We start from the raw sequence: 19334 nt of genomic DNA on the forward strand, positions 1-19334 counted from the left end.
GAAAACCTCACAGATTTGCCACACATCACTGTCATGTTTGATGAACTATGATACTGAAATGAAATGGCACCAAGAAGAGGGTAGAAATCTTCTCGTGCAACTTTTACTCGTGCTAGTGAGCACTCACCCAAGTAATCTTACTGGAGTTAATGGGGCTCCTGACATGACTCACAAACAAGAGAAATGGTTCCAGAAGGAAGGACTTCCTCAGAAACCAATGGATACAGTACTGGAAAGTAAATCAATTCCTAACCAGATTTATAAGCACTTGAGTCAAGTGCACATTTACAAGAATCTAATTTTTCTTCTCAGACAACTTGCATCTGATCAGTGATTTGAAATTTTATTCAATTGTCTTCATTTAGGTGAATAGCTGAGGTAGTTATAATGGAGTGAAAGCTGCAAATAAATAGTGTAGACTTCTGTAAATCTCAGGCCCCAAATCCATTCCTCAAGTAATTCCCAATGGAATACACGAGTTGTAACATTCTAAAATTTTACAAAAATCTTTTGTCAAAAGATTTACAGATTACTAGTATGTTACTATTACCACTTTTAAAAGTCTCTTTCCTTAACTGTGTGCCATAGTTCTAAAATAATGTTTGGTAATATCATTCAGGACAACAAAAACTCAAGACAGGGCATTTCAAAGATTCAGCAGTGGCAAAAATGCAAATTATCCCATTTGCAAATTCCAGTTGTTTCTGTCTCAGGATTAATGAAAAAAACATTAATAACTCCTCCCCAGAAGAGCACTGTGGCTCTGCAGGAAGCTTACAGTAGTGCAGGGAGAGCAAGTAGCCTACGCCATTGCAGCACAGAAATTGTTTATCCACAGATTACATGACATACTTGCACCCAATTCTAGGGATCCACATGTGCTTAATGAGGTGGCCTATTTCCTCCTGTCTTCCTAAATGAATAAAGTTTTCCACTGCCAGGCACTCTGCATCATCATTTACATTTATACAAAATGAATGCAAGAGCAATTTAGAGCAACAGCTTCTGTCACCCATATTAGATTCATCCCAGGGCTGGACAGTAACAGACTCATAACCAAGAATAGTAGTCTCCCGAAAACATCACCATTTTAGTATCAGAATGCATATATAGTTCTTGTCAAGTTTATCTTAAAATTACAAATTGAAGAAGTGTCCCTCCCCATTTCTCTGGGTCTTGAAGGGAGGAACTTTTCTGCGCTCTTTGAAAAGATTGTTTTTTTCTTTAAAAAGGTTTCAAAAACAGGAGATAAACAAAGCTTTGGAGCACGCTCCTTTGATCAAGCACAGGCTCCATTGTGCTAAGCAGAGCAAAGCTTTCATGAAACTGGAGTCAAAATGCAAATAAACTGCATTTTCATAGATTAAGACTACTAATCTGTACGTAACGTTCAGAAACAGAGCCAAAGCAGACCTTGCATCATCATGTCTTTTATAAGATAAAGAAAGCCAGGGACATGGGCATACCAGAAGTTTCTTGTGTCTACAAAACTAATCCAGTAAAAGTATTCTGTTTGCAAGGTGCAAAGACATCTATCTTAGGTGAAGATATGACTGCGGCTAGTAGAATAACCCAGATGCTCACTAGCTTTCTAATGAAGGGGAGAGCAGTACTATTATTTCTGCTTCATTCAGGTACATGGCTTCAACACGGCATGAAAAATAAGCCTGAAGGCTCACAACTAGTTTACAGCAGAGAGGGAAGAGAACACAGGTTTCTCCAAGTTTGGGCAATCAGTCATATCACTGATTACTTCTTTTTAATATAAGGGTGATAACAGAGAGACTTACATCTTGAAGAGAAAGTCACGCTTTGCATGCCAAACTGAGATTAAAATAACCAAAAAAAAAAAAGGAAGAAATTGTTCTTTGTCCCTAGAGATTTGAGCTTATTTTCTGAGTCTCATTTGCATGAAATTCAACTGCAGGTATAGCCTGTAGGCTATAGCCTCCAAGACTCTAACAATTCTAGCAAGAAAAGAAAATCACCTAAAGTAACAACTGAAATTCTGAAATGCTTGTAGAATGCAGAAGAGCCCAACCGAGACAATGACATATTGGTGCTATGAAGGCAAACCAAATGGGCTTAATCTAACCCATGTTATCACCAAATAGATAACCTCACAGAGCTAGAGATACAAACCAGTTATTTCTGATTTGAAATATATGAACTTTGAAATACGTCAGTTGCCAACAAATGACAGCTGCAGGAAAAATGTGACCTTTTAATACTAACCACTGATTCTAGAGTATTTTCAAACAGGCTCAAATCAGGTGAACTACCAGAGCAAATTAGACCCTACCTTTCAAAACCCAAGAGGAATTTACTAAACAATCAAGAATTTACTAAACGCTCAACACTTACAACAATCCAAAAAAGTCCAGTTGAAATCCAGGAGTAGCACGTTTCAGCCATGTAGATGGTTTTCAAGTCCATCACATGAACATCACTTTTACAATAAAATGTCATTTTCAGCAAAATAGCAATCTTAGAAGCCATCTAATGAAATGATTTTATATAGCTGAACTTTCAAATATCCTCCCCCCAAAAATGTAGCGAAATTTCTGGCAGGTATAAAGTAGTTTGTCTACTTGAATGACAATTTTCAGACCCAACTTACTTCTTTGTAGCCGAAAATGATACGCCCATCATTGAGAAGGGTGGCCTGAAAAGTGAAACTGCCCAGGTTGTAATTATCCTGCAGATGTACATGGTCCCACTGGACAACTAGTGCTGTGCCTGTGAACCCCAGAGTGGGGGTAGAGAGGCAAAGGGAAGGAAAAAATGTGAGAAAAATATTAACTGACTGTAGGAAAAGTGCTTAACTGCAGTTACTGGAAACAAAAACAGTGATTCGTCTCTTTAGCAACTTTCCACCCAACATCTCGAAATGCTTAAAATATCACAAACACAAGTTGCAACTGAAGTCCTCTTAAAGGTAGACACCACAGCACCACAAATAACTACAAGTACTTGCACAAAAGTCTGCTAAAGCAAGAGTGGTCAAGTAACTTGTTTGGAATTGCAAAAGGATCAACCATCGCTAAAGGTAGGATCCAACACTCAGAGTTTAGGTGTGCTGCCACAACCACCACTCTGCAGTGGCTTTTTTTACTCTATATATACACGCTGATGACTTTGAAATGTGAGGCGCTAATAGTATTGCCCGTTTAGTAAAAGTTATTATTTGAGGAATCCAGATTCTTCCATTAACTATGCATTAATATAAATGGCATTAATTTTTTTTCTGCATGGTGCAAGCCCTTGCTGAGGTTCTGCAAGTCGAAAAATATTAGGTGTTGGCAATAAATAAATGCAGTTTAAATTAAAACCACTAAGAATTCATAGACAGGGTAAATATTGAGTCTGGTGTGCAGAGATTTAGTTGCAAGAGGCTCGTTAATATTCATAGGAGTTCTGTGGCTGAATATCCACTTATCGCAGTAAAAATGTACCCCGAGCAACTTGCATACCTTGTGAGCACGTTTTACAGATGTTGAGGGTTATAGACATATTCAAGCAGCTTGGCTGAAAGACACTTATCACCAAAACTGTGTTTACTGAAAATGACTTTTTCGTCTTTATATGCCTTCCTCGACATATTTGTCTCTTTGGCACTAATGGGACTTATGTGCTTTGATTCACAACACTTTAATTTCATTCTTCTCAGAGTGTTCAAGGTGGGTCAGTACGCACCCAGCTCAACGCATGTTTGATATATCCTTAAAACATCTTTTGTCACAGATCTTCTGTGCTGTAACTTTCATTAACATATCTTGTCAGGGGATGTCATGAAATTATGAACATGCACATTTTTGGTGTATACTGCATTAAGTCCACCACGTTATTGTCCCATTTGTCTTTCATAAATATAGTACATGCTCATTAATTGTGCACACAGTGTATTTTTCCTTCTGTGACCACATTCATTAACTGCTTTCTGAATATTTATTTGATTGTATTAAATAAAGAATTTAAAGAGACTTTTAAAATTATTGGAGCAAAAATAGTAAGAACTTCTTATAGCCAGTCTTTGAGTACCTCAGATCTGTGTGCATCTCAGAACCCCAACCTAAAGTGGAAGTCAGCTGCCTCCAAAATAGTCTTCTCGTTCCCAGGGCCTTTATGTAGATTTGTGTGTACTTAAATTCCTTGCAGTTGGCTCCATGACTGAGACTTGGATGGGTCACCACACTCTGCCCTGGCTCGCTACAGTTGCCGCTCTAAAGCGGCACACTTACTCGCAGGGATAAAACACAGATGAATAAAAAACGAGGAGCTAAAGATACAATTTGCTCCGTTTCTTTTTATTTGGGTAAGATAGTAAATTCTTTGTCCTAAGCACATGAGGTCCAAAAGATCATCATGCCTTATACATCAAAATAAAAATAAAAGATAAAAAAATCTCAAAGAAGTATTCAACCTTGTCGTGAAAGCCATGTGATACAGCCTGCTCCTGATACACCTGGTATTAAGACTGGAAGTCAGGAATACAATGAGAAAAATTGCAATGTCTTCCCCAGAAACCTCAGATTATTTCAGTAAAGATGACAAGTCTCAGGCCATAATGTCAAATAATTTATGAACTGAAAAAAATATTTTTTTCTGTTTGAAAATTCTCTATGCAAGGAGTAGGCTTTTTTCACATAAGTCTATTTTATTGGAATTTTAACAAATAAATGCTGCAAGCAATGACTAGATTGAAAGGAAAGGTTATGACTAGGTGCAAAGGTTATTTCAATCCCTGGTTTAAAGAATAAAAATTAAGACGCCTGGTTGGAAAGGTGACATATTTTTGGACATGTTCCTAATTTGTGCTTAAATTCACTATGAATAAACATACATAGAATGGCACAGGCTTCTCCAGGAATATTTAAAACAACCATAGATCTCATGATATTAAGTCATGATACTAAACGCTTTAAGTTCTAAATTCAGAATTGACATTGTATTTCATCACTAAAGGCCCGAGGTAAGGCACCAGCTGCCTCTTAATCACACAGGTCATGTTTTCAAAATATTGATTATAACTGACTTCATGAGACAAATATCCACACATTTAAGGCCCCTGAAATAGCTCACAGAGCTTCAAGTATGAAAACGCAGTTTGCCTTTTACCCTTTCAATCTTTTGTACAAGGGACTGTTGAGGGCTCGTGGTGTAGATGAGCGTATTGGATTCCAATCCTGGGACTCCATGCACGCTTAGTCATTGACAGGTTTATTAACCTTATACCTGCCCTGCTTCTGTGTATTCTTGCTATTGCATTCCACGAATGCTATTTTCCTTTTAGCTAGTGGGTGGACATTGTTTACTATATATATTTTGAAGTAACAGTAACTTGCACTTTTATACAAGACAGATTTTTCCTTTTAAAACTGATAAACTACATTGCTAGTTTGAGTTTATGTACTTTAACATTCAGAAGATATCTGTCCAATTAGGAAAAAGCATTCATGACTCTTTAACCATGTTCTAAATTAAGAACTGTTTATGGATGACTAGCAACATGCTTTATACAGCCTGTGAGTGAAAAAGAAAAAAAAAAACAAAACCACCAAAAAATTAAAAAATATTCTATTTTGCCTTCAAAAATAGTTATTAGGAAAATATAAAGAGCCAAGGGACACAGACACATTCATTTATGAAGGACTACTACATACCATTATCAAAGTATCTGACTGTTGAATTTCTTGACACACTGGGGTCAAAATTTGCCATTAAGGGTGCAATATATTGTGTAGCTGTTAGCATTCGATGCACAACTTCTCCAGTATATATGAAACCTACAATAAAAAAAAAAATATTGAGACCATTTCAGTAACTTCTGAAAAGATTTAATAGAATGGCAGGTTGAAGTAGGCATTGCCAGAGCATTAAAGGGTCATTTGAGAGAAATTAATCCCACCACCAGTTTCAGAGTGAGTTAAGTAAAAGCCAAAATTTCAGGAAAATGTCTGTGACGGCTGCCAGAAGAACAAGATTCAAGAAGAACAATGGAACAATTATTTCAAGAAGCAAGTTTTCACACAGAAATAAAAACAGAGCAAACTCCAGGAAGAATAACTCCAGTTAGGGACAAAATGCAGATATGTGGCATTATCAAAATCAGCCGTTTACCACCATGCATATTCCATAGTGCTTTCTATCTCTTCCAAAAATCTGCATTTTTTTTGCTCTTGCAAAATGCTACTTCTTCAAAAGTTAGTCTAACCCTTTCTCATGTTTCTAGAGACACAGACTAAGAGACTATTTCAGACAAAAGAGGTGACAAGCTTTGAAAAAAAAAAAGTCAGATGAAGAGTGGAACTGATAGGATTTTTTCATGATTATAAGCCACGCAGCATTTCTGCTACACTCTCTGCAATGTCAGGTCTCACTAGTTTATCGTATTCATCCCTGAATCCACCACAGTACTCCTCAGATCAACAGTGGTCTTCTTCCATCGGAAGTGCTCACCCAAAACCTCTTATTGGTTTAGAACTGGAGTTCTTCTTTCAAGCAAGAACAGACATCTATAGTGAATATAGTAATACTGCAGTTTCCTTCAATGCAAAACTTTGTGTATTTTAATGGTAGGAAACCTCTCCCATCTTAAACAATAAATGGTCTACAAATATACCTGCACTGTTTAGATTTGCCATGTCCAACTGCCTAATGAGACTAACTTCTTCAGATGCCCCAACCTAAAGCCTGACTATTTTAAGTAGTCCTTAAAATAAGTAGTCCTCCCCATTGCCCTAGAGAGTCTTTTCTTAAGTTTTATTTTAGCTTTTGCCTTGCTGGTCAAAAACGACAAATTTTAAGTTAATTGGAGCTACAGGTAAATCTTCAGAACTAAGGTTTTCATATTACCTTTCCTCTTTTGCTGATGTTTTTGCTATTTCTCCTTATATTGGTTTAATGAAGTATATCCCAACAGCAAACACCCCAATAACAACAAGAATATTCGAGCTGGCTGAAAATTTTCTAACAGAAATAATTATATTTGTAAGATGTCTCACAGAAATTCAAGTCTTTATCGGCAAATGACAGTATCCAGTGCAACAGTATTTATGGTGGTTTGTGTTTTCTTTTCCCTCTTCAGTCATATTGAGAGTCTCTCTTCCTCCATGACACCTTTTACTGTCAAGCCCAAGAGGTCCTTTCTACTCACATTTAGTATCATCATATTACAACACATGATGAAGGAGCATATAAATCTATCCCCAAAATATGATTGTGAAATTCCAGAACTAAACACAAACCTGAACAACTAGAATTACCTTCAAGGTAGAAATACCATTTTCCAGCCAAATTCAGTTAATATACGATATTAAAAAGCTGTTAGTGTGCAACACCACTTTCTTAACAATAGTATGTCCATCCTAACCACAGTGAGATGAGACACATTTGTTAAAAGGAAATCTCTGAGACCATGAAAAAAAATACCAAGTTTCTGCACTGCTTTAGGCATCCTTTTACTCCTGTCCTCTCCTTAAACATGGTGGTAAACGCTTGCTAACTGTTCACGGAACTAGTTCTAGAAGTCATAAGATGCTATAAACAAACAAACAAAAGAGGGGGTTCTTTGGAATCGTTTCCCTGCATGGCTGCTAGCAATTAAGGTCAAGTACCATAAAGACAATTCAAGTGGAGGTGATAGGAGACCTAAGAAAAAGCCAGATGTGGAGAAAATACAACAAAATATTCAGTTGGAAACATCTGGCATTGTGACAAACGGGTGAGCTAGGAACCTACCTGCCTCGCTTCATTTAGTACACACCTATCTATTCAAATGATACAGTATTTTAATATCTGGACACCTCCTAACTACTAAATTAATTAGGACTAAACTAGAAGTGTCTTTTTTGAGGGGGAGGGGAGGATTCTTTCAGTTAAATATCTAAATACCACTTCTCTCTTTTGCTAATTGATAGGGAGAGAGAAACACCAATTAAAAAAATAAATCTGCCCACACATATCTACAAGTCACGTATAAACCTGAACTTTCAGAATACACAATTGTGGCTGTAATTTTACTTTATTACTCATCATTTTAGGATAGCTGACAGTCCTGCCAGAGTATAGTCCCTGAAATGCATTTTCATTATTTCCTGTTTATTGCTGTCTGCTTCTAAAATGTCATTCCCTTGACAATTATTCCCTCATACTTATTTAGACATTTTAAATACATATAATTTCACAGAATATTTGTGCTACTTATTATCCCTATGGTCATGTGCACACATATTTTAACACAATCTTGGGTAGGTCTATAACCTTGAAACCGTTCCTCAAAAATATTTTGAAGACAATATAAATAAAACCTCTGAATCCATATTCATGTATTACAATTAGCCTTAATACTTCAGTACTTATTCATCCCTTGCACAATGGTCCTATCTTTACACACAGTTTCCCTTTCATGCTTTCATCCCATTTACAGTATAAATGTCACCATTATAATTAATAATGAGGGAGATACAATAGGAAAAGAAAAGACTTAATTGTGCTGGAGCACATAACTAAGTAAATCAGCCCAGGTAATTAGTAACCACAGAGCGTATTTCCAAGTGTTTGCCGGATGCAGCTTTACTTTAGACACAAATGGAAAGCAGGAGGTGGATGATAGCTGGGAAGCAGGCAGGCCTTGCATGAAGATCATTCTAATGAGAACTCCAGTCATGCGTTGGAACAACTTGAAAAGAAACACAAAGTCATTTCAAATCATCCCAGAGATTCAAAGGCTGAAGCCACTGTTGAGCATGGACATTTTATCACTGCCACTACAACTTAAAGGAAGCAGCAAATGTAAAATTAACTTATTCCAGAATGGACTTCCGCAGAAAATTGGCTTATACTATCTGTGACCTAATTTTCTGACAGTGGTAAATGCCCATGGTTGATTCATTTAGTCAAGGAAGAATTTTTCAGACCTGCAATTTCCTGAACCACTTAATCTCTCCTTTGTTGGAGGGGTTGGTAGAGCTCTTTTCCAAAACTCTCAACAAGTACTATACCTGGAAGCATAATATGCTCCTAAATACCGGAATGAAGGCAAATAGGAAAGAGTGCTCAGCATTTTGTAAGTTTTATACGTATATATAAATCTAACTAAAACAAGGGATGAACTAATACTAAAACCACTTGTAAATCAAGGAGGGTATACTTCTAGTCCTCACAGTGTACAAATGCACGCTCACACAAACAGAGGGGAAAACTACATGTATAACCACGTAAATATGAAAGCACAATTCCACTTGATGCAGGACCTTGATTTAAAATCCATTTTACGTCTGAATTTATCCTTTCCAAAATATGTTTCATATCCGTTGCATTTTAACATATTAGGTTTACATATAAGATTTAACATACAAGATTACAACAATCTGCACATATTATGTCTGTGGTTTCTTTTTTCTACACCTAGCTGTGCACAAAATCAGTACCACTTAGAAAGTTTTTTGACAATGTTTGCCAAGTGTGCAGAAGAATGGAATATGGGTTCAAAGCAGCACAAGCAATGAGCCCTTTGAAGTTGCTATTGCGCATGTATAAAGATATGATAGCTTATGAGATATGCAGGCAACATAAAAATGAAACACCTAGGTTGATAACTATCTTCTCCCTTCTAAAGACCCTGCATGAATAATTTACAGAAACCTGAGCCTGGTTTTATATATGTGACATTATGATAAACTGGTTTTGCACTTTAGCATTTAGCTGGATTAGAACAAAAAACCCAGTCTAGATTGTAATTTCATGTGTGATTTATTTTTAAATATCTGAAACAACTGGTCATATTTTAAAAGCATCATACTGAATACAGGGTATACATGAATTATACTTCTGTGTGCTTGTGATGAGTAGGCTCCATTTTGAGAATATATGTTTCAGATGCTCAGTACTTCTTCAAAGCTGTTATGGCAGTTCAGTCTTTACCTGTGTGGTGGGTTCACCTTTGCAAGCTGCCAGACGCCCACCCAGCTGCTCTCTCAACTCTCCTTCCTCAGTAGGACAGGGGGACAAAATAAGATAAAAAAGCTTGTGGTTTCAGATACAGACAGGGAGAACACTTGCCAATACTGTCATGGGCAAACCAGAATTGACTTGGGGAAAATTAATTTAATTCATTGCCAGATAAAATAGGTTTGGATAGTGAGAAACAAAGGCAAATTAAAACAACACCTTTCCCCTGCCCCTCCCATTTTCCCAGGCTCAAAGTCACTCCTTCATTCCCAACCCTTCTACCTCCTCCTCCCCACTAAGCAGTGCAGGGGGATGGGGAATGTGGATTGCAGTCAGCTCATAACACTTCATCTCAGCTGCTCCTTCCCCCTCACATTTTTCTCTGCTCCAGTGTAGTTCCTTCCCACGGGCTTCAGTCCTTCAGAATAAACCCGCTCCATCATGGTTCCTCCAAGGCCCACGATTTCTTCAGGACATTTCCACATTTCCAGTGTGGGGATCTCCACAGGCTGCAGTGTGGATATCTGCTTCAGCATGGGCTCTTCCACAGGCTGCAAAGAAATACCTGCTCCAGCCTGGTCTTCTCCACAGATGCTTTGGTGCCTGGATGACCACCTCCCCCTTCCTTCTCTCACCTTAGTGTTCACAATTTGTTTCTCACACTTTTTCCCTTGCTCTTGACGCTGCTGTGCAACATTTTTTACCCTTTCTTAAAAATGTTTTCCCAGATGTGCCACCGGCTTGACTGATGGGCTCAGCTGTCTCCTGCAGTGGGTCAACTGGAGCTGGGTGGATCCATCTCTGTCTGACACAGGGCAGCCCCTCACCTCCTACAGAGGCAGCCATCCCACTGCCAAAACCTTGCCACAGACCCCTAACACAAGACTTAATCTAATATTTTACTTGTTTTATACAATATACCTCTTTCACATTTTATTTTATATATCAACTATTTTACCTAATATGCAACAATAACATTATTTATCCAATTGACTGCAATTTCTAGTATCTTGTTAAGAGTGTTTTTTTTTTATTTTTAGATTATGGATTTTCTAGTAGAAGGCAGATGTAAAGTTGCAGCTGAAACACAGCACTTAATGTACTCAGCAATTGCTAGCTCTTGCCCAGGTCGGGTCACTCCCACTGTATAATACCTTTTGTCTTGTAAAAAGAGAAAAATGTTCTGGGAAAAAGAAAATGATCTAGAGAAAAATCACTGTCAGCTGAAAAAGAAAAGAGTTAATGGGGCTAAATAACAGCAATGAAATAAGTTGATGTGTAATTACTCCTTCAAATAGCCATAACATTGCTTTCATAAAAAGTGTATAAAATTTTGCTTATTCTCCAAAATGATCCGTATTGGAAATAAACACCTGAAACAATACTTCTTTCAATCTGAAATACCAAAGAACGCATTTGACAGAATAGGACTGCTCAAAACCACTTTGTGCAGCTGCCAATAAGCAGTTTGACACACGCCTCAAAAAACCCTGCAATTATCTTTCCCTTCTTCTCATTGTTCTGAAGAATTTGAGAGCTTGACTCAATGGCAGGGAAGTTCCACCAAAGCTCCATATACCAACTGTACTTATCAGGTATTTTTACCATTGTGGTACAAGTTGGCTCATGTACCTTTTGTACAGCAGCATTCATGTTTCAGGGACAGAAATCAATATTGTTTTAATGATCTACAAAGCCTGATGCGTTTTAAAGGTAACTAACTGCTCCCTTTCCACATCAGTTGACGTTATCCAAAGTGTGTCAGGGAGTCCCCAGTGAAGGCTTTTTCTGCCATAAAATGTGCCTGAAGATGTTGACTCATAGGGAAGAAAAAGACACATGATGTACATTTTTCTTGAGACAGCTTACCTAATTCCGATCAGAGAAGTGAAAAGATGATACTTGGAATTTAAGACGAAATGAAAAAGTATGCATTTAAAAAACCCAAGCAAATGGAGTGGTAAAAGAACCTGGATCTGAAAACAGAGAACAAATCTAACCATCTCATACAAAATATTAAATGTAGAAAGAAATAAGACTGCTTTGGAAAAAAACCACTTCATTTTCTTATCAGGCAGCTAATGTTAAGTAAAACCCTATGTTAAAACCCTTAGTAATACAACAAGCTGTGGTTACTCAGCTGGAAAAGGAACTGCCTGCCAGCAGTGGCTGAACAGTGACAGGTTTTGCGTGAGACTGTCACTGGGCAAAGGCAGAGCTGCCATTTGAGCGCACAGCTCAGCGCGGGTTTACTCGAGCGCCCTCCCAGCATATAAACTAGAAGGGAAATAGCAGAGCAGCTTCCGAAAAACAGAACCAGAGGAAAGCGGTTTCCCTTAGAAGGTAGGTTCCACCCCAGGTCACCCAAGGGAAAGCCTTGATTTCAGCGTGTATATTCACATATGCAACAAGCTTTGTAAAGATGTAACAACACACTCACACACACAGCAAAATGTCCTGTTGGATAGAGGAATCATTTCTTTCACTGCTCCCTTTCCATTTTCTTACTTCGTCAGGGTGATAGTATGTGACTTCTGCTGCTCATTTTCCTCCAAAAAAACACTTCTGAAAACTGTTTGTGCAGCCAAGAGAGAAAACTGCAGAGGAACTGGCAGGAGCTTCCGGCTCTCTGGCTGCCTCTCTATTGGTCTCAGCAGAATCAAAGCCTCCTGAAAGGATCTGCCTTGAGGCATTTGGTGGTATCTCATATGACCCCAAGGCTACTTCAATGGGTAGCAGTGCTTCTACTCCATCTTTACCATCTTAGACCCAGCGCACCGCCCATTTTTGACGGCAACCAGAGTCAGCACAAGTACAGTACTCTACAGATTCAGATTTACTACAGTTCTCACAACTTTACCCCTGACCTAGCAATTATGTACTTTTGAAACACTGGTATAAAATGGCATATGTTATCTACCTCATCTGAGGGTCTAATTCCCCATCCCTAATGAAGAAGATGGTAGGAGAGAAATTATAAGAGAATTACCTTGGGCTTGTTTGGAAAACCCACCATAACCAGCTGTGGGGCCACAAAGTGTTTAACACCTGGTTTCTGTCAAGCAGAGTTGGGCATCACTGACCAAGACAAAGATAAGCTGCTCACAACTTAATGGGGGGTAAAAAACCCCTCACACTCTAAAATTGATTCATATGCCATCTCGATGTCTTCAGCTGCCAGAGATACTGTCTTGCCAAAGAAAAAAATTTGGAAAGTGGCTCAAAAATTCTTCCTCTGAGTTCTCCCATTTGCTGACTGTGATCATTGGTAATGCAAAACGGTGCCTTCATTTCTCTTGTTAAATTACTATTTGCCAGGGCAGTAGGAAAAATAACCAGAGATAGGGACTGAGAAGTAGGACACGAGAGTTTATATAAACATCCTGTAAGCCTGAGGTTCTAATAGTAATCTCAAAAATTAAAATAATTCTCAGATTTAGCATATTCTGAAACAAATATTATTATATTTAATTCTACCTAGCAACATCTCAGCCTATCTGCATGAGATTAGCCTTAAAGACCATTTCATCAATTTCTGGATATTCCCATTTGTAAATAGAAAGCTGCAAATAAATTAAATAGGTAAATCAGAGTATACTTTGTTGTCATTTGTAGCTAGGAAACCCAGATTTAGGTAGTGAAATAAGAGCTAGTGGAACATATCTGCACCCTCTGCAAAGATTACTGGAGTATAGCAACAGCTTTGCCAAAGGCAGGAAGGGAACTGCAGCCTCTGCCCTGAGGGCCACCCCGTGCCGTGTGGGCTCTGTCTCACACACTCCCTTGATCAAATCACTCCAATACCTTGATCCAGACCTACCTGTGAGCCCAGCTCAATGGCTCCAGCCCACAGACGTCCCATCTAAGATGCCTTCTATTTGCCAGCCACACACTAATATGTACCCTCCAGAAAGAAACCCCCAAACCAAAAATCAAACCATTAAAATCTTTAATTATGTGAACACATATTCCTTAATGCATTTTTTCTGTAGTGAGATGGTGGAGAAGACAGCTGTCATTTGGGAAAGCTATGGTTTCATCTGTCTTCAGCACACCCAACCAAGATTTCCCCAGTAGGAAGGCCAGAGAATTTTAGCAGTGTTGTTACTTAGGCACATATAACCATCAGCTGAGATCAATGTAAGAAAAAGAGCACCAGCATAACTCAAGAAGGTATGCATTTGTGTTTTCAAGGTGGCAGAAAACTCCAAATTATTCTACAACCGGAAAACACCACCTTTTAAGCAAGTGGTTCTCATGCAGTCATTCACTTCTGAAAGATTTTTGTGAACAAAGCCTTATTAAAAATTAGCACCTAATAAAATCCTAACATCCTTTTATTCATTAGCCATTCAGGAAAACTCATTTCAATCGCAGCACACAAAACAACTCATTTGCAAAAACCTCTGCTCTGTTCAAACGCGAGAATAAATTATGTTTTGTGCCACATGTAAATGAGACTATAGAAACTGGACTCCTCCTATTAAAGACTCTTCCACACACATTAACACCTCTTCCTGCACATGTCTTCCTTTTTAATAAATATAATTGTTCTAAGTGGTAGGCAAAGATTCAGCCCTTTTGTGCAGCTACTCTTCTCCAGGGTGATAAAACATTAGTACTTCAGATGAACCTCCTCATTAGGTTAGAAGACACTTGTTTGGACTGACACTGTATGAACATGTTCTTGAAATAGTTGTTACATCAGTTTAATTCTACTCTTTTATTTAATTTACCTTAGTACAATTATAACCAACATCATAGAAATAAATTGAGAATAAGCAGACCACCTCCCTAACCAGTAAAAAGGTATTTGACCTTTATCAACCAGTAACATTCTCTCCCTGTCTGTAAAGTTGTCACGTCTTTTTCCATTTCAAAGTATGTTTTAAAAATATTTTTCCTCAATTGATGATCATATCTGATACCTCAATTGGGAAAGGTCAGAGCTGCAAGTTTTCTCTTTGGTTGAAAGCCCAATAGGATGCTATTTTTTTGTAATTATTTTGATTAGAGCTGCTGAGAACAGCTTCAAAATTTTGACTTGCATTTTATTTTCAGGATGTTTCTTGTTCTCCATCTCGCTGTTCCTGACATACCACTTATTTTCATCTTAGGTTCTTTTTTTCTCTTCAGCAGTAACAGTAAAAACCTGATGAATCTCTTCTTGTTTCTGGAATTAAACTACAAAAGGACTCAAAAGACAGTTCTACATTTGATGGAAAAATGGCAAGGTGTGTCATGGGGGAAATAAAACATATCAGGAATAGTGTTGCTCACATACTTATTTGGTGAAGCTGACAAATATTGCATAGGTGTATAAAGCATAGCCCACAAACTGCATATTTGTCACCTATGATAAAGTGTTTTCCCTGTGCTTTTCCTGATATTTCTCCACCATTTCACGATGAAGCAAATTCAAGAATATGCTACGCTATTAAGCCTGTAAAATATAGTGGAATGCTGAATTCTAGAAACAGATAATGTCATTTACTTTTGAACACTGTCCTATATAGCCATATTAATATTTCTTTGATACTTCACTGAAGTAAGCTTTAAGTAATGTCATTTATCCCCAGATGGCTAATTTATTGTTATGTCTGTGGAAGAATGTTATCATCACTGTAATTGCATGAAGATTACAGTGTAATTAAACAAAAGGATAACAGCAACTCCAGATCCCTCAGACAATCCATGAAAGTTAAATACCTTAATGGGCTTTCAAGATTAGTGTAAAAATGAAGCAATCTCTCACGCTATTTTATAATTTTTTTCAGCCTTCTGGGGAAAATGAATTTGAGACAGATTATACGTATTTTTTGACTTTGCTTTTGCTCGACTAGATTGAATGCACCAACCCACTTCTTTCAGCCTGAGAAGTGGGCTATCTGAAAGCTAAACCCCAGAAGGCCTAAGCAGAACACTGTTTCTTAATTGCATAACCTTACAAGGACTTCTTCTGTGTGTCTGTGCTTGAGAGAAATAAGAAAAGCTAGCCAGAATACTCATACTCTTGGCTGTACTTCTGTGTTATCTTATATAGATATTTAAAGGCCAGAAGATTAGTTTTTCACCATTATTTTTCGCTGCTGCTTTGTTAATACTGAAGGCATTATCTGGAAAAATTGAGAACGTGTAATGTATGTCATTCAGTAAATGCCAATAAGTTTCCCAGCTTGCTGTAGTCTCCCCGCTACTCATGGCTGTTGTGAAAAGTACATGATCTGGTGGAATGTAACCCATTCTGATGAGTAACCTATTCAATTCGCAAATGGATTTAAGGGATTATGTATCATGAAACCCTTCCAGTAGAGGCTTTTCTTCTGACATGCCACAAGACATCCCTTGTCAGGAGTTCATTAGATATCACCAGGAAGAATACAGGAGCAAGAGAAGCACTTTTAAGTAAGGACACACTAATGAACTGCTAACAATTTTAAAATTTAATTGGAACTTTTAATGACTCTAAATTGTGAATGCTCTCAAGTTCAGGAGAATCAAACCCAAAGGTTATTTAGAGTCTAATGACTTGTATCAGTTCCTGTCTGATCAGGCCGATACTTCCCCAGAGAAAATTCTTGGACCAAGGCGTGAAATACAGTATCTACTCGGTGAGATACGGCCATGCGATAGCTCCCAAGTGCCTCTCAGCTCCGGCCAAACAAAGACCAGTGAGGTTCCTAGACAGGCCGGAACCAAAGAAAAGTTGTTGGCAGGAGGATTATCTTGCTTGGGCCGAATATCTGAGCAGCTGTGTCATTGCAGTAACCTTGGCGCTGCTAAATCCTGGGATGAGGCTTGAATAGACCTGTTAGGGGGAAATCTAATTTTGCAGTCTATTTCTGATATAAGTGTCTCTTCTACGGGTTGAGTAAAATATCCTCATGCCTGGACAGCTCTTGGCATCAATAAAAAAGTTTGGATGGAACTGAGGAAAATGGTCTTTTAATGTTTGAAAGCATTAAATAAAAAATGGTTCATCTTTGAATCAAACTGTTGTAATAACAATACAGACTTTTTTTTTTCTTTTGCTGCTATGTCTCTCTCCTTCTATATTGCCACCGAGTCTAATAAAAATAACTGTTGTAAGCTTTTCTGCTTTCCCTGTTTATTCTCCTCTTCCTTCTATCTCTTAAAGCTAGTTCTTACCTGGAAAAATCGCATGAATTGTAAATCACATGAATCGTGTGAATTTAATGAAAAATGAAGGACTTTCAGGTTATGATGAAATCATTATTTTCCAAAGTTTCAAAAAATTCAGTAAGGAACACAATAATAGAGTTTAGAAAAGTGCCGAACGCCATCAAACTGGGTTTTCATTCATTCATTTTATAGAAGTTTGCACCACAAAGAAAACAATGTTGCAGAAGAGAAAAAGATTATTTTTAAAATTTAAAAAAGTCTGCTTAAATTTCATGCATAACTGGTTTCTACTGTAGTAAATCAGCGTTATTTGAAATATAACTTTGGGGTTACTAAGTATTAGGTTAATTCCACACCCGTTATATAATGCTATTATATTACTTCTATGAATCCTTCCTAAACTACTAAAGCTAATCCTATGTATAGAATATTCACATCTATCCATGTAAAACTACATCCCAGGGCATGTTAGGGAAGACTGCAGAGGCTAGCACGCATCATTAGAGAAGTTTCACAGAGGCCATCAAGTTACATTTCATCTATATACATAAAAACTAAGGTTGAAATAGCATGGGTGAGGAATCTCTACCCTGAGTCAAAAATAAATAAAACCCATCCCAGACTAAAAAAAACCATTTTTGACCAAGATTGGTTTGTTGGTCTGACTCTTACTGAACTAGAGGGAGGTTGCGTGGGCAGGGGAGGCTAGGGGGTCTGGTGAGCTGAAGAGGAACGGACAGCAAGCAGGGAAACCAATACTCAAACAGAATTGTAACAGACACACCATACCCTGAAGCTGAAGCCACCAATTTTGGGCTCGTCCTTTCTTTGCCTCCTTTCTCCTCTCATTACCTCATTATCACTTTGGGCCACCCTCTTCCATTGTGGAGTGAATCTATGAAAACATCTGGCTTAGAGCGACACAAGCAGAACAAAACAGAGAACAGGCAAAAATCTTAGTGAGTAAAAACTAGAATATATTAGTCTCAGTGTTTAGAGTTTGGGAATGAAGTCACATTAGCTCTGGTATCATCAGTAATTCCCTTGTGTTTCCTCTCTTTTGCTGCATTAGTTTACATTAAAGCAAATTACATTACATGAAAGCACTGCACTCATCTGTACTTCAAAGCACACAAACAAAATTTCTGCAAACTGGTGGGAAAACGGACCAGTTTCCCTTCGATAAAGGCAAATATTGCCTGGCTAAAGTGTTTCTTTATTATGTTTAAGTTCTTACATAATTTCAATACAAAATACCTTCATGAGAAATATGGATATTCATAGAATCACAGAATCATTTAGGTTGGAAAAGACCCTTGGGATCATCGAGTCCAACCATCAACCCCACTCTACAAAGTTCTCCCCTACACCATATCCCCCAACACCACATCTAAATGACTTTTAAATGCATGCAGGGATGGTGACTCCACCACCTCCCTGGGCAGCCTATTCCAGTGTCTGACCACTCTTTCTGTGAAGAATTTTTTCCTAATGTCCAGCCTAAACCTACCCTGTTGCAGCTTGAACCCATTCCCTCTTGTTCTATCACTAATTACCTGTGAGAAGAGACCAGCACCAACCTCTCTACAATGTCCTTTCAAGTAGTTGTAGAGAGTGATGAGGTCTCCCCTCAGCCTCCTCTTCCTCAAACTAAACAGCCCCAGCTCCTTCAATCTCTCCTCATAAGATTTATTCTGCAGGCCCTTCACCAGCTTCGTTGCCCTCCTCTGCACTCGCTCCAGCACCTCAATATCTTTCTCGTATTGAGGTGCCCAGAACTGGACACAATGCTCAAGGTGTGGCCTCACCAGTGCTGAGTACAGGGGGACAATCCCCTCCCTCCTTCTGCTGGTCACACTATTTCTAATACAAGCCAGGATGCCATTGGCTTTCTTGGCCACCTGGGCACACTGCTGGCTCATGTTCAGCCGCTTGTCAATTAGAACCCCCAGGTCCTTTTCTGCCAGGCAGCTCTCCAGCCACACTTCCCCAAGCCTGTAGCAATGCATGGGGTTGCTGTGGCCCAAGTGCAGGACCTGGCACTTGGCCTTGTTGAAGCTCATACCTTTCGCGTTGGCCCATCGGTCCAATCTATCCAAGTCTCTCTGTAGAGCATCCCTATCCTCCTGTAGATCAACACTCCCGCTTAGCTTCGTGTCATCTGCAAACTCGCTGATGATACACTCTGTGTCCTTAGGAAGCCCTGAGGAACACCACTTGTGACCGGCCGCCAGCTGGAT

The 19334-nt window shown here is 38.5% G+C and overlaps 1 protein-coding gene across 2 annotated transcripts in view; it reads right to left on the reverse strand.

Moving 5' to 3' along the window:
- PLXDC2 (plexin domain containing 2) overlaps positions 1 to 19334 on the reverse strand; it is a 281133-nt gene that overhangs the window by 73072 nt on the left and 188727 nt on the right. For both annotated transcript variants that reach the window (XM_074574503.1, XM_074574505.1), the window contains exons 5-6: positions 5664 to 5786; positions 2621 to 2739 (exon numbers count right to left, since the gene is read on the reverse strand). In XM_074574503.1, the coding sequence (XP_074430604.1) occupies positions 2621 to 2739; positions 5664 to 5786 (242 nt within the window). The remainder of the gene's footprint in view (positions 1 to 2620; positions 2740 to 5663; positions 5787 to 19334) is intronic.

Source organism: Larus michahellis, chromosome 2 (genome assembly GCF_964199755.1).
Source record: "Larus michahellis chromosome 2, bLarMic1.1, whole genome shotgun sequence".
Taxonomy (NCBI): domain Eukaryota; kingdom Metazoa; phylum Chordata; class Aves; order Charadriiformes; family Laridae; genus Larus; species Larus michahellis.